The 14,830-nt window shown below is 42.4% G+C and overlaps 2 protein-coding genes across 2 annotated transcripts; both read left to right on the top strand.

Annotated features, from left to right (window-relative positions):
- The first annotated feature begins 1,468 nt into the window (after positions 1–1,468).
- Positions 1,469–5,440, top strand: LOC115693480 (uncharacterized). Its single transcript, XM_056316067.1, has 9 exons — positions 1,469–1,558; positions 2,381–3,141; positions 3,223–3,411; positions 3,505–3,613; positions 3,716–3,774; positions 3,851–4,019; positions 4,125–4,198; positions 4,502–4,904; positions 5,009–5,440. Exons 2-9 carry the CDS (start codon positions 2,530–2,532, stop codon positions 5,110–5,112), a joined length of 1,719 nt encoding a protein of 572 aa, XP_056172042.1. The 5' UTR covers positions 1,469–1,558; positions 2,381–2,529; the 3' UTR covers positions 5,113–5,440.
- Positions 5,441–8,391: 2,951 nt separating this feature from the next.
- Positions 8,392–10,613, top strand: LOC115693497 (uncharacterized). The gene is made up of 2 exons (XM_030620515.2): positions 8,392–9,326; positions 10,519–10,613. The coding sequence occupies exon 1, from the start codon at positions 8,491–8,493 to the stop codon at positions 9,316–9,318; it is 828 nt and encodes a 275-aa protein (XP_030476375.2). The 5' UTR covers positions 8,392–8,490; the 3' UTR covers positions 9,319–9,326; positions 10,519–10,613.
- Positions 10,614–14,830: the final 4,217 nt, after the last annotated feature.

The raw sequence follows: 14,830 nt of genomic DNA, 5'->3' as shown, positions 1-14,830 counted from the left end.
TTCCATTAAATCTGCACCGATCCAGCAATGTCGAACCCAGCGCCTGTTCTAACCAGTTACTGTAATTTGCGCGTGGCTTCGGGCAGATGCACAAACTAGAGTTCGAGTTTGTATTGGTCACGGTTCGATTAGCTGCGAGTAACGTGTATGAAGCATTTGGCCAAACGATGGATCTTTTCATGGGAAGGAGTACTGGGTAGAAGTTAGGACAGGATGGTCTTGATTACCGGAAAGCAGTGCGTATTACCGATCCTCGCTTCGCCGGGGCTAAGTACATACATGCGTCGGTGAAGAGAACTAGATGAATCGAGCTCATACATATTAATGGACGGTGATGAAGTGCCATTTTACCTTAAATGCGAATCGTGTATACTAAATTCTCTAAAAGCCCAATTAAATACGAAGAGATAGAGATTGTCTTTTTTTTTTCGAGAAATGAATGATTTGAAAAATATTTTTTTTTGAAAAATAATCACTTATGTCGTTCGAAATAATTGATCAATAAAGAATGTTTACATTCTCATAGATAATTTATAATTAAATATTTTTTTGTGAGCTTAGGAAATATTTTTCATTTATAAATTTCTGTAATCGATTTTAAGACATCGTTTTTTTTTTAGGGTTAATATTATCAAAAATCTCAAATTGATATACTTGTGACAAATTTACCCCGAACTATTTTTTTGACCACAAAAAACCCCAAACTGGTACATCATTGACAATTTTACCTTAAACTAATTTTTTGACTACTAAAAATCCCACACTGATACACATGTGACAATTTTATCCCGAACTAATTTTTTGATCATAAAAAACTCAAAACTGGTACACCTGTGATAAATTTACCCTCCGTTAGTTTCCGTTAAATTTTACTATCAAATTGCTAAGTTTAATAACACGCGGTAATTGACAGGTGTATCGATTTGGGATTTTAGCCCTCTGTTTGTCACAAGTTTAACAATTTGTGATTTTTCATGATATTAATTGAATTTAACTGATACTAATTGAGGGTAAATTTGTCACAAATATACCAGTTTGGGGTTTTTAGTGGTCAAAAAATCAGTTCGAGATAGAATTGTCACAAATGTACCAGTTTGGGGTTTTTGATGATAAAAAAAAAATAGTTCGAGGTAAATTTGTCACAGGTGTTCCAGTTTGGAATTTTTTGTGATAAAAAAATTAGTTCGAGATAAAATTGTCACAGATGTACAAGTTTAGGGTTTTTCTTGATATTAACCTATTTTTTTAAATGTTCGCAGCTTATTTGTTTTTCTCGAAATAAAAAAAATTCCTTGGCTTGTGGTGGGTCCCACTCCGGTTTCCGATCCCTTTTATATACCCCATGGCACGTGTCGTCTCCGTCCCTCCTCCTCTCTTTCTCTCTCTGCGTGCTGGTGCTGGTGCTGGTTCAGCTTCGGACCGGGGGTGGCGATGGCTTCTTCTCTGAAAGGATCTACCGTTTGGCCGAACCTCAAGAGGGCGAGGCGCGGCGGCGCCTCGGAGCCGGAGCCCGGCCGCCGCCGCCGCGTGGCGCTCAACCCCGCCGATTGCAACTTAGGTGCCGCCTCTCTCTTCCCCCCCACTTCGTTTTCCGTTCCGTTCTATTTTCTTCTTTTTTTGGTCTCGTCGTACTTGTCGTCGATCGTGTCGGCTTCGCGAGATCGTTGCCTCTCTCTCTCTCTGTCTGCTCGTTCGTTCTCTGGACCGTCCTGATGATATGCCGTCGCGTCCGAAGGTGCGAGCCGATGAGGGAACGGTACGTCTCGGAGGGGTTGATCGTGATGCGTCCTTTCGTTTGGTACGAGGATTGTGTGCGCGAGTGGTCGTGTTGATTCTATCGATCGTGACCGCCGTGTTCTTGCGCCGCGCGTGGTCCGGGAAAGCGCGGAGCAAAATTCAATTGAACAGTACCGTCTAGCGACGTTCGGTTATTTTCAGTTCCCGGTGACGGTGAGATCGAACCCCAAGAAGTGTCCTTTTTCGTTGCGAAGAATTTTTTAAATCCGGATGGTCTTCCGAGTCAAGTATTGTGCGCGGCATCCGTGGTTATACGAGTCACTGGTGCAATTGTTTTTAGTAACAAAGAAGGATTGTAGATGGTGGGAAGTGACCTTCATTGCCTCATGTTGTGGCACGCGGCGTGAATATCTTCCTCTCTAGGTTTTTTTCTCAGTCGAGGATGATGTTCGGCACGGTTGTAGAAAACCATGCAATGGAAATATAGGGAGCCTGTGTATTGTGGTACTTTGTGCTCTCTCTTCAACTTTGTCTCTGCCAAGTATCAAGTGTATCGTCGTCGGTTGCATATGTCGAAAAGGTCTGAACTCGTTCTTGATTTGTCGACTGAATTGATGGTGCAACCACATATTCCTTTGTGCAGATTTCAATGTGGAAGGCAATGGGCTTCGAGGATCTGCGCTTCATGAGAAAGGGTTTGCTTATTGCTGGTCTGGTGCGCGTGCTGATGCTGGAATAATTGGAGGGAAATACTGTTTTGGCTGCAAAGTTGTCTCGACTCAGCCAGTTGAAATGGAAGACACTCCCCATGACAAGCAGCATCTTTGTCGTGTCGGTGTGTCGACTGGGGACGAACCAGTGGGAAGCCTTGGAGAAAGCTACTGCAGCTTTGGATATGGAGGGACCGGAAAGTTTTCAACTGCCAACGACTTTTTGGGTTATGGTGAAAAGTTTGGAGTTGGTGATACGATTGTCTGTGCTGTTGATCTTGAGAGTAAGCCCCTGGCGTCCATAGGTTTCTCAAAGAATGGTAAGTGGCTGGGAGTTGCAAAGCAGTTTGATGCCAGTGGGATGGGTCTTGGAGTGGATACTGCAGCAAGTAATTTACCGTGGAAACCAGCGCTCTTTCCGCACATACTGTTGAAGAATGTTGAAGTGGACATGCACTTTAGTCTTGAAGATGGATTGGTTCCCGAAGATGGTTTTAAGCCTTGGGCTTGGGCATTTGAGGATCAGAAGGCCATTCTAGGTCCTGCTTTCTCTGATATTAGCTGCTGTGAAGTGATGATGATGGTGGGATTGCCAGCTTCTGGAAAAACTACTTGGGCTGAGAAATGGATCAAAGAACACCCTGAGAAGCGATATGTGTTGCTTGGAACCAACCTTGTTTTGGATCAAATGAAGGTATGACTTTGTTCTCTTGCATTTCTAGCCTCTTGGTGTTGCATTTATGCTCATTTCTATCGCCTCTCTGTTGAATCACAGGTTCATGGGCTCATGCGTAAGGGAAACTATGGTGAAAGGTTCGATCGTCTGATGGACCGAGCAACCGACATTTTTAATATCCTATTGACAAGGGCTGCAAAGACAGCTAGGAATTACATTCTTGATCAGACAAATGTCTACAAAAGTGCACGTAGACGCAAACTAAAGCCCTTTGCATCTTTTTGTAAGGTGCCTACCTTGCCGCTTTAATTTTTTTTTATGTAAAAGTATGCTGTCTAAGATGCTGATTGTATATCCATGTGATGTGTTTTTCCCCCTCAGATTGCTGTAGTGGTATTTCCAAAACCAGAAGAACTGAAGTTACGTTCGCAAAAGAGATTCAGAGAAATGGGAAAGGAGGTACCTGCTGATGCAGTGAATCAAATGTTGGGTATTACGCTAGCTTGTTTTATTTGACCCTTTTTCATTTTCATTTCCTTTAAAATGATCTTCCCAAGGTCTCCTGGTATTTAAATTTGATTACTTCTGGCAGCCAATTATGCTTTGCCCTCCAGTGTGGATATGCGTGGATCAGACGAGTACTTTGATCAGGTGATTCTCCTGGCGTTGATTAGTTATCTTTAACTTTGTTAATTTTCGCGCAACTAATTTTTGGTCTTTTTGCCAGGTCATGTTTGCAGAACTGGACCGAGTGGAGTCACAAAGGCATTTGGATGAGATGAAGCAATCTCTTGCCTGTCCTTCCAATTTGAATGTGAAGAATGAATTTTCACCTTATTCTCAGGGAACTGCTGTGGGATCATATCCTTTGCCACGAAAGGAGCACGTCTCATCAGGTTTATGCTTCTCTTTTCCTTGAATTAAGAATATATTGGTTCTTGTGGAGTACTTTCACATAGTGAACCTTTCTTTGATGATATTGTATCTCATTGGTTTTTCAGTGACTGGAGGACACTGGATGCACTCTCATGTAGCTCCCCCTCTGTTGAACCCCAGCTACCAAGTCCTCAATCAAGTAAGTATAAGTTCCCTATCTTTTTGGCCTCTCTTTGATGATAGTGTACTTGCACTAAAAGTTCGAGACGTCAGATCCATTCTTTTGAATTTCTCAGATTTGTTTTCACGGGTGAATAAGATTGCTCTTGTTTTTCTTTGGTATAATATCTCGCTCTGGTTAAATGAAGTTCATATGTATTTGCTCAGATATACTCCCATTTTGTTGTCTGGTCTCTCGTGTTATGCAAACTATTTGATGAATCTCACATTTAAATTGTGTTACCTTAATGGTAAAATGATTGGACCCTTGATAATGTTGAAGCTGTGGCCTCAGTTGGATTCGTATCAAGGCCATCAGCAGTATAATGTGCCTGGAGCAGCTGCCGCTCCTGGAAGTTTTCAAACAAGTTTCTACCCTGCCAGTGATTATGGTTATCCTAGCACGTCAAGTGCCATTGCCAATGTTGGTTCAGACTGTTACCCAATTCATGGAGCGGAGAACTCCTACAGCAGATCAAACGTGGTGTACAACAGCGTGCGCGGTGTTGCCACTGATGCACCATACCAGGGCAATGGGGTCGAGCCTTGCTTAAATGGAGGTGAAAGGGCCTCTTCAGGACTATATTTTACTCCTGGTGCTCCTTTCAATGTCAGTGGGAATCCCAGAGTTTTTCCTGATACTCTAAGAGGATCCATGTTGATGGAGGATCCGCCGCTGCTGCATGGTAATTAGAACCGATCGACTCATCATCAATTTGTGCAGTTGGAAGCATGTTTCCTTTTTGCCTCATACAATCGTACTTTAACAGTTTTATGCATGAAACCTCAGGTGAACACTATGCTGCTCCAAATCCAGGAACTCTGTACAGGAATTCGTCTGCTGACATGCCACCTCCAACAGGGCAAGACCTGCCCTACCAGAGGCATTACTGACTGCTTACCGCATGTATTGTTGCTACCGATGCAAGAAGCTATGTTGTTGTTGTGAAAGGTTTCAAATCTTGTAAATCTGTATATACGCGCTGGGTACTGAAGGCATTTCGTGGAGCATTATACAGTTGTCGAAGCCCATGTAGTTGGTGTCATATTCTCCTCCATGATCCTGAAATTACTTCACTCTTCTTTTGGTGACTTACATGTTTGACTTAGGTTGCGTTAGGGGAGGCTGCTTCTCTCCATTCAACTAGTTAGTATTGTAAATTTCTGTCCCAGTGGAATGATATGGTGCTCTTCAACATGTCTTGAGCTATGTTGCTACCAATTTCTAGACTATTTTTTATGCATGATTGGTCGTCGATGGTTAGTCCAGCAATGGATGAGATCGGGATGATCCTTAAAATTATGATATAAGATTCATCAATCATTTATAGACACCCGAAAAGAAGTTGATCTCGTGCATGCACTGCTTCTGAGAGAGAATTTTTATATAATCTATTAACTCAGAACCAGATGTACTATCGTTGCATAAACCGATCGGTTTCAGAGTTAATAACCTACCTGCTCTCGTCATAGTCGGTTCCTAGCTTTGAAATTGGGAACCAAATCGATTCCCTTACGAATCAAACGATCTTTTCATTCCATCCACAATGGAATGAGGACTCCATTCAAAATACCTACCTAACGCTTGATCGAACTACTTAACTAATGTTTTGTGGAGTAAAATCGATAAATGTTCTATTCTTTTGTGAGTGCAGTTTTCCGCTTTAACCCACATTGAGAACAATGAGAAGAGCACATTGGACCATACTTGAAGCACCTTTTCATATGCAAACCCATCATAAAACAGCTATCCTTCTTCTTAGAAGTCAAGTTAAAGATTCAGTGGTGCTTTTGCTATCCATCCTATAAAAGAATAACAATTCTAGCAAATCACGCACGTGAAAGTTAGGGAGGAACCATAAAGCTGGGTATCTTGTGTGTTCTACTTTTGCTCTCTAAGCTTTTTTGCCGTTTCATTCACCTTTTCAAATGGGACTGGTCCTCAAAGGTTGACACCATAACCATAACCTGCATGAATGGTCCATGTTGGTCCTTTTAGCTAGCTAGCTCTCACATCAACTATTCATCCCTGGAGCTTAGAGGTTTGAGCAGTAATCTTTATCATTTAATCTTTGCAATGCAAATGCAAGCCTGTTTACCCCTAAATTGCAAAGTTTACTGTATTTGTCAATTGTTACAAATGTTTAGTCTTTGCACTTGGACCATCCGTTCGATACATGTTCATCAGAGTTGGGTGAGTGAACACGGTATATCATCACCGTGTCATAGGCAAAGACTCCGGGAAATTCAAGATAAATTTGAATGTAAGCTAAAGACTTCTAAACTAATTGACATATAAGTAGATGGACGTACATGTGACATCTCTTCGTACACCACCACGTTAAAGGTTTTCCATCTTGGCACACAGATCTCATGACATATAAGGTATTCCATTGCATCGAAAGAACCTAAATCGGGTTACTCATCATGTCATTTAGCTTATTGGGTTACGCATCACATCTTCTCTCAACTTGTTATCTTTCTCATCTCTCAACCTAGATTTCACTAAGCGCTTAAGCGAAAAAAACCCTAGATTTACCTAACCAACTATAAAAATTCTGAAATGTTAGGACCTGGGTTTCTTCATATCAATAAAACGGTAAAGAAGTTCAAATCTAAATATGAAACTGAATAGTGCAAGAGATGATGTGCTTGGCCTAACGAAGAGATGCTTTTCTTGAATGCACAGCATTAAAACTGTCTTCAATCATGGACGCAAGAGGACAAGAGATGTGGCAACGGGGGGCACGAGCCGTGAAATTTTTTAAAGCGAACACGACAACTTCCACAAGGAAGAGAAAGCAGCCTTGAATATCACAAGACAAGACCCGATGTCACAGAAAAAAGCAAAGGAAAGTCTTTTTGATGCCTTTAAGATTAAACAGAAGTTAAAGGTAAGAACATGAACGGATGGCCATGAAAAGTTGATGGGCATGATTCTAATAAAGCATGATGTTGGCCAAGAAACCAATCCACCCTCCACTAAAGTTTGTCCATCACATTCCCTAAATATCCAAGAAAAAGGACCCTTTACGAAGTATTGAACATGGCTTTGGTAAAACAAGTTCCTGTTTGTATTTTGGTGAAATGAGGTATTGAATAGATGATTTGTACTACAATGATTTCTCTAGGTTAGTATTCATATTGACAATACTACTCACAATGTATTGCACACAAGAATAATCCCACGTCAAATCGAGCACAAACGCTTACGAACGATCCGAAGATGATCTCGAAAGTATACTAGATCTACACATAGAAAAGTACGCTTGTGGTCCACGTGCTTTTAGGAATGTTCAATTTTGGTCCTTATACATGTCGGGCATGTTATTTTTCAACAAAAACTTAATTTTTTTCATCACATTATAATCCAAATCTTACAGAAACGTCAAATTGAAACTATACTGACTAGTAATTCTTACAATTGCAAGTATAACCAGCATGATTGAAAGTCTTGTTAAGATAAATGCCGTCATATATAAGTCTTTACCATCAACGTGATGCGGAGTTTCTGATCGTACTATAATTTGTAAGGTTTCTTATAAACCTTGTCAAATATTTGAGCTAATAGAATAGCAACTTAAAGCCGTGGTTAAATTACTTAAAGTGGATCTTTTTTTTTTTCTTAGAGTAGTCCTAGGTACTTCTATATGGATCTATACCAAGAATGCGAATATTAAATTATTGCTTATTTTAAAATTAATCTTAATGGGACTATCGATTAGATTGTAAACACTTGTCAACGTAGGAATCACTAATTAATAGCATTTTTCCCCCTTCAAGTTGTCATCTTCATAAGATTTCTGATAAAGATACGGCGAAAGAAATTGAGTTTTTATTGAAAAGTATTTTAAGAACTAGTGTCATAACTAAATGAAGTAAGAGAACTAAAATTGAACAATCTCAATAGTATGACGATCGAAATTATATCATTTTCAGAAACTTATACACAGAGACGGCCTTATGTTGATTTGCCGGTGCCGACTCGATATATCCCGTCTAGGGACCAAAATTAAGATTCGCGTTAACGTTACGAGGACGGGTTTTTATAATTTGCACGAGTATTTTTTATACAAATAATTTAAACGGGCGAAAAATGCAAGTCAAAAAGCACTAAACCCTAGGTCAAATCTTGCTAATTTTTACAGTGAAAAAGTGTACTTAGATATCCCTCTCTCTCTCTTCTTCTGCAACTCCATCGACTTCCCCTTCCTTCCTCCAACGATTTTTCTCACCCCCTCGAATGCCCTTCTCTCTTATCCTCCCGAATTCATGGACGGCAACGAAAACCCACCTCCACCTCCGCCGCCGCCGCCTCCGCCTCCTCCGCCGCGCGCCGCCGCGAGCCTCTCCGCCGCGGCCCTCGCCCATCTCTCCTCCCTCTCCGCCCACCCTCTCTTCTCCGCCGCCTTCGCCTTCTACGCCCTCGTCCTCCTCTACTTCCCGCGCATTTTCATCCGGGTCCTCCTCTCCCCGGTCCTCCCCATCACCGCCCTCTCCCTCCTCGCCCTCCTCCGCCTCGGCGCGTCCCAACAACGAGCCGCCCGGAAGCTGGGAGACCCCGCCGCAGTAGCCGAAGAAAGCAGGGTCGGGACCGAAGAAGAGAGCGGGGAGCTCAGGCGGGATTCTTCCCGCGCCGACGGCCGCCTATCGGAAGCCGACCCGCGATCGGAGATGAGTTTTTTCGCTCCGAGCGCGCGGTACGAGCGCCGCTTCGTGGAATGGGACGTGAAGGCGCCCCTCGAGGTGATCTACGAAGAGTACGAAGGCGAAGGAGACAAGGAAGAAGACGACGGCGGCGTCGGCGACGGCGACGGCGGCAGAGACTTCAGTTTCGGGGGACTCGAGAGGTACCCGTCGCTGTCGATGTGCTACCCGGACTCGGACTCGGACTCATCCTCGCCGGGCGCCGATTTCGGCTTCTGCGGCTCCGGCGGCTTCGGCTCCGACTGGGACTCGCCGGAGAACGGCGTTTTCCGGTGGGATGCGGAGGACGTGGGGGAGGGGTTGATCGAGATCGCGCTGGACTCGCACGGCGGCGAGGAGGAGAATCTGATCGAGATCGACATCTCTCCGGCGACGGCGAGGAAGCACCATTGAGTTCGACGGTGCGAAAGATTTTTTGGATGTTTTCTTTTTTCTTTTTTCAATTTTTCTTTTTTTTCGGGGTTGGTCAAATTGTTTCGAGAAATTGAAATCTGTGAAGAAGAGGAATCGCGGGGGGCGGGTCTTGTATACGATCAACGGTCCGAAGCACAGGGCGGCCGCTTGATCCAACGGTCTGTAATTGATCTTACGTGGAACCGATCGCCGTTCCGTTTCGGTGGCCATAAAAATACGGAGGGGCAAAAGGGACATTTCCCCCCGCGCGCGGGGTGCATCGAGGTCGCAGTAGCGAACCGACCCATGAGGACGACCCGGTTCGCTTTGCCCCGACCCGATGGCCCTTGCCTAAAATCAACATTTATTTTTGCTACGGTTTTTTTTAATTAGGGTGTAATATCGAATTGATACTATTTTTTTCCTTGGTTTCCTTACGGCGCGAATGATAATCATTATGATCCTAGGAACAATTTCGGGCCAGAAATAGGTTTTTTGTATTTCTATTCCCTAGATGAGTTTCTGAGTAGAAAGCGGCGTTTGATGGCGACACGAAATTTCTGTTTCTGGAACACAAATTTGTTTGATAGGCACTCTTAAATATATCCTTGCCATGTTTTTTTTCCATTCACTGTGCTCCACTCTTTTGTGAGATAAATTGAATTGAACATCCTTAATCAATTGAATTGAAAGCGTCGATGTAGAATTCATACATCAACGGGCAGCGACCAACGGTCACGGGTGGCGAGAGCGATTAATGAGAAGAGTTTTTATTTTTATTTCCGTTCTAAAAATAGAAAATTAGAAAATTTTTACTTTTCATTTCTGTTCTAAATCTTTTTTTTTTAGTTTAAAAATTTGTGCCGGAAATACAAAAATGAAATTGCCCAAATGGATTTATGTTACAAACCTGTTCCCGGGAATAGAAAAAATAGAAAAATAGATAAAATTAATAGTTATCATGCACGCTCTTAACATTTTAAAGCATAAAAATAATTGTTTAACGGTATCAATTGGTGATTGATTTTTAAAGCTTATAATGATTTGATGATAAAATAATACCTTTTGCGCTTTTCTATTTTTCAAATAAATAATTTTCCGAGGGCGCAAATTATGCGGCTTCTTTTTTTTTTTTTTTAAAATTTGTGTACAGGTGGGTCCATTTTCTTCTGTCTATAATTTCTAATGCCTTAATTTTAGGTATGAAGTTTGCCCATCATCGTCAATAACGGAAGGAGAACATGCCATGTTTCATTAAGCAGGTGGAGAGTATATCGGCATGAAAGGGACGCGACATGCCAAAGGAAAATATGGGGATAAGAACCGGAAAATAATTAAAATAATAAAATAAAAATCTTGGTCAACAAATATATATATGAGTGCCATATCTAGTGGAAGATTTCTTTCTGCCATCTTTATTGCTGTTTTTTTTTTAAATTTCCATTATTAAATTGGGTGACCAGTTATTTTATTTTCGAAAAAAATAAAAATAATGACTCTAGCCAATTTTTCCCTCGTCCTGAGGTTTAAGTAAATTATTAAGAATGTCAAGAAGCAATTTATTCATCCTAATTTATCGAAACATAAGCCGGAAGTAAGAATTATTGTGACAAAACTCCCCGATCTCGACAACATGGATTGGCTACGTGATTAAGTATCACGAGATTCCTCCTTTTCTCTCCTAAATCGGAGTCATCACCTTATGGGGTTCATCCACCTCTACTGTTATCGACTAACAACTTATCCTCCCTTCAAAAGGAAAAAAAAAAATCGAGAAAATCCCATAAAATATGTCGGTGCTCGAGTGAGATCACAATGTATCGATATAGCTATTTGTTCCACATTTCACATTCTAGGATTGACTATAGGACTAGGGAGCAATGTTGGTGGGAATATACATTTCCTTGTATTATCTATCCTTTATCACCTCTCTATTTTTTTTATCATAGATGGTGACATAATTTGACATTATAGGAGGCTCATGGTCTACGGAAATAAAAAAATTTCTAGCGCCGAGGTTTAGTCACGTGTGGGGAAGGATTGAAACCCCCCACTCATCTTTTGGTACCACTTTCCTCGGTTCAAATTTTTATCGTGCGAATGAAAATCTCGCAGCTCGCCGTTAGGTGAAATTGCCACATGGGGTGGACAACGAGTCGACATTGTCGTGCCGGTGCATGCATGCGGTCAATCCTTATTAACTAATCGACGGACGAATTTAATCCGTAGTAACCAAACTTTCAAGCGACATACTCCAGTTCAACATGCATAAACAATCAAACGAAGGGAAGAACCACCCAGTTCAACGTGCATGAGCAGTCAATACGCACGAGCTACATTCACGTGCTAATCCAACAGCGGGGATGAATCCAAGAACGAGTTCAATTTGAAACTCAGAAGCTAAGTTCAAACAGAACAGCCGACCAATCAAATCAGACAACATTCGACTCAAACACGCCAAGTCAATGTGCCATTCAATCACAACTGAGGTTCGAACCCGACGAGTGGCTTGTCCAATCGACATGCGAGAGCAGCCATTATTGACTAGACAATCCACTCAGCAACATTCACATGTACTTCATTCAAGATGGATGCCGATTCAAGCAGCGTGCTAGTTCCAATCGAAATTCGAACAGCAAAATTGGCATTCCCGGAATTATTCAATCGGCGTGCTAGTTTTTTTTTTTTTTGGTCGAAGTTTTACTTTCCATTCAAACACTTGGAAACATATCACAAGAGAGAATATGACTAGAGTCGATACAAAATAAATCCCATAGAGGTAGGGGTGGTCTAGACATCCAGTTGGATGGTAGAAATCCTTTCTGATGATTTTTGGCTATCCAGTCTGTTGCTTGATTGCTGTTTCGTGGACAGTGGACCAGGGAAACCTCCTTTAATTGGGAGAGCAGTACATTACAATCAACAAAAAGGCTTCTCAAGGCCCATGGGCTTTCTTTCGGATTATAAGTGAGACTTACTGAAGCTTCGTTGTCTGATTGTAAGCAAATCTTCTCTGCTAATATTTCCTTCTTCTTCGTTGTCTCTGCTCGCAGACAGAGAAGAGCTGCTTTTACAGCGTTGCCTTCAGTTTCCAGCGGGGAGGAAGCAGACACAGTTTTGGCGAACCCCACAATAATCACTCCTCTGTAATCTCTGCATATCCCAGCCACCGATCCCTCTGTTTTCCCTTCGATCCAAGACCCATCGACGTTGAATTTCAGAGTTCCTGGTTCTGGGGGCGTCCAGCGTTCTGTCTTCGCTTTGGCCTTCCAACTCCTCGATTCAGCTAAGTTTTGCTCCCGATAGTTTCTGTTTAGAAAAACAGCTTCTTCCACAATTGTTCCGGAGCTTGGACTAATTTGATTGAATACCCAGGCGTTCCTTGCCTTCCAAATTTGCCAGAGGACTCCTGCAAGCATTTCCGGATCCAATTGTGCTGAGCTTTTGGTGAGTGCTTCGTCGATCCATTTGTCCATCCTTGTTAGATTTATCGGTGATACGTCCATCTGGATTCTCGGGTCTGACCATATGTTGTTGGTCCAGTCACAGAGGGTGAAGATGTGCTCCATCGTCTCGGGATGCTTTCGGCAAATTGGACAAAGTGGGTCAGGTAAGGCCCTTCTTTTGTATAGATTTTCTGAAGTTGGCAAAGCATTACTACACACACACCATATGAAAAATCGAATTTTTGGTTCTGTGCGTAATTTCCATATCTCTGTCCAAAGTGAGCGGGGCTGCTGGTAAGAGGATGACGCGAGTTCTGTATTTTGCTTGGAAGGAATTGCTCGAAGTCTAGAATAACCGTGTTTTACCGAATATTCTCCTGTTGTAGCTCCATTCCATATTTGTCTATCGGTGTCCTGGATAGGATTGATCTTTATGGCCTGGATTTCGGACACAATCTCCTCCGGAAACAGTCTTGTAAGCTGATTAACATCCCACGTTTTTGTCTCTTGATCTATCAGTTCTACGACTTTCTGTGGGTCCTCCCTGTTTGCTGGACCTCCTATGACTCTCCTTTCCAGCCATTTGTCCTCTCTTATGTCGATGCTCTCACCATTGCCGACATGCCATCTCACATCAGGGCATATGGTATCCCTTCCCATTAATATACTTTGCCACCCCCACGAGGGCCGGGAGCCCTTAGTTGCTTTCCAAAAACTTCTGTTTGGGAAATAAATGCCTTTTAGTAGTTGGCACCACAAGGCAGTTGGATTTTGCGCCAGTCTCCACGCTTGCTTTCCTAGCATAGCCTTGTTGAAGGTAACTAAGTCCTTGAAGCCCAATCCCCCATCTATTTTCCTTTCTTTAAGGAGTTCCCATTTTTTCCAGTGGATGCCCGATTTTGATGAATTCTGTTTCCACCAAAAGGAAGCTATTTTCTGTTCAATCGCTTTGCACACTGAGATTGGGATTTTGAAAATAGACATTGCATATTGGGGAAGTGATTGTACCACTGTTTTGATTAGAATCTCCTTACCCGCCTTTGAGAGCAGCTTTTCCTTCCAGCCTTCCAACTTCATATTTACCCTTGCCAATATCCACGCGAACATCTGTTTTTTTGTTTGTCCCCAATCTGATGGGATGCCCAGATATTTCCCGGTTTTCTCCATAATTGGAACTCTTAGTTCATCCGCCAAATTTCTTTTGAGGATTTGAGGGCAACCAGCACTATAAAAGATTCCGGATTTGTTTAGATTTATTGCTTGTCCTGAAGCGAAGCAGTATTGGTTTAAGATGTTTGCCAGATTTTGGCATTCCCCTATTGTCCCATCCAGGAAGAAAATAGCGTCATCAGCAAAAAGTAAGTGTGACAACGTTGGGCAATTCCTATTCAGTTTGATGCCTTTCAGACTCCCATCCTCAACAGCCTTTCTTAGTAGAGACGAAAGCATATTTGCCATGATTATAAACAAATAAGGAGATAGTGGATCTCCTTGTCTAATACCCCGTGTTGGTTGGAAGTACTTTAATGGCTCACCGTTCACTTTAACGCTGAATGTGACTGAGGAAATACATTGCTTCACTAATGACACCCACTCCTGGCTGAATCCCATTTTCACCATGCTAGCGCAAAGGAAGTCCCACTCCACTCTGTCGTAAGCTTTTTGCATATCCAACTTTAGGATCGCCTGAAACTTCCTTTTCCGTTCCCGAATTCTTAGTTGATGTAGGACCTCCTGGACTATGATTATATTATCTTGAATCAACCTCCCACTCACAAAGGCACTCTGTTCTGTGGCAATTAGATTCAGAAGCCAGGGTTTGAGGCGATTCGTCATCACCTTTGAGATTATCTTGTAGCTGAAATTGCATAGGCTAATGGGTCTAAATTGTGTGATGCTTTCTGGATGGGTGACTTTAGGGATGATCACAATGTGTGTTTTGTTGAGTTCTGGATCGAGGTAGCCTGATAGGAAGAAATTGCTGACAAGACTGTGTAGATCATGTTGTAGTTCCTCCCAATGGTGATGGTAAAACTGGCCATTCATCCCGTCTGGTCCTGGGGCTT

This window comes from Syzygium oleosum, unplaced genomic scaffold (assembly GCF_021117445.2).
Source record: "Syzygium oleosum isolate NSW1041296 unplaced genomic scaffold, Sole_v2.1 Sole_v2.11, whole genome shotgun sequence".
Lineage (NCBI taxonomy): Eukaryota > Viridiplantae > Streptophyta > Magnoliopsida > Myrtales > Myrtaceae > Syzygium > Syzygium oleosum.
This window is presented reverse-complemented; position numbering and strand designations above follow the sequence as displayed.

Bases quoted from the DNA above. Each gene is read 5' to 3' on its own strand.
- LOC115693480 (XM_056316067.1), top strand. From the start codon at position 2,530: ATGGAAGACACTCCCCATGACAAGCAGCATCTTTGTCGTGTCGGTGTG. The intron at 3,142-3,222 runs GTATGACTTTGT...GTTGAATCACAG, and splicing joins TTGTTTTGGATCAAATGAAG to GTTCATGGGCTCATGCGTAA. The intron at 4,199-4,501 runs GTAAGTATAAGT...ATAATGTTGAAG, and splicing joins GCTACCAAGTCCTCAATCAA to CTGTGGCCTCAGTTGGATTC.
- LOC115693497 (XM_030620515.2), top strand. From the start codon at position 8,491: ATGGACGGCAACGAAAACCCACCTCCACCTCCGCCGCCGCCGCCTCCG.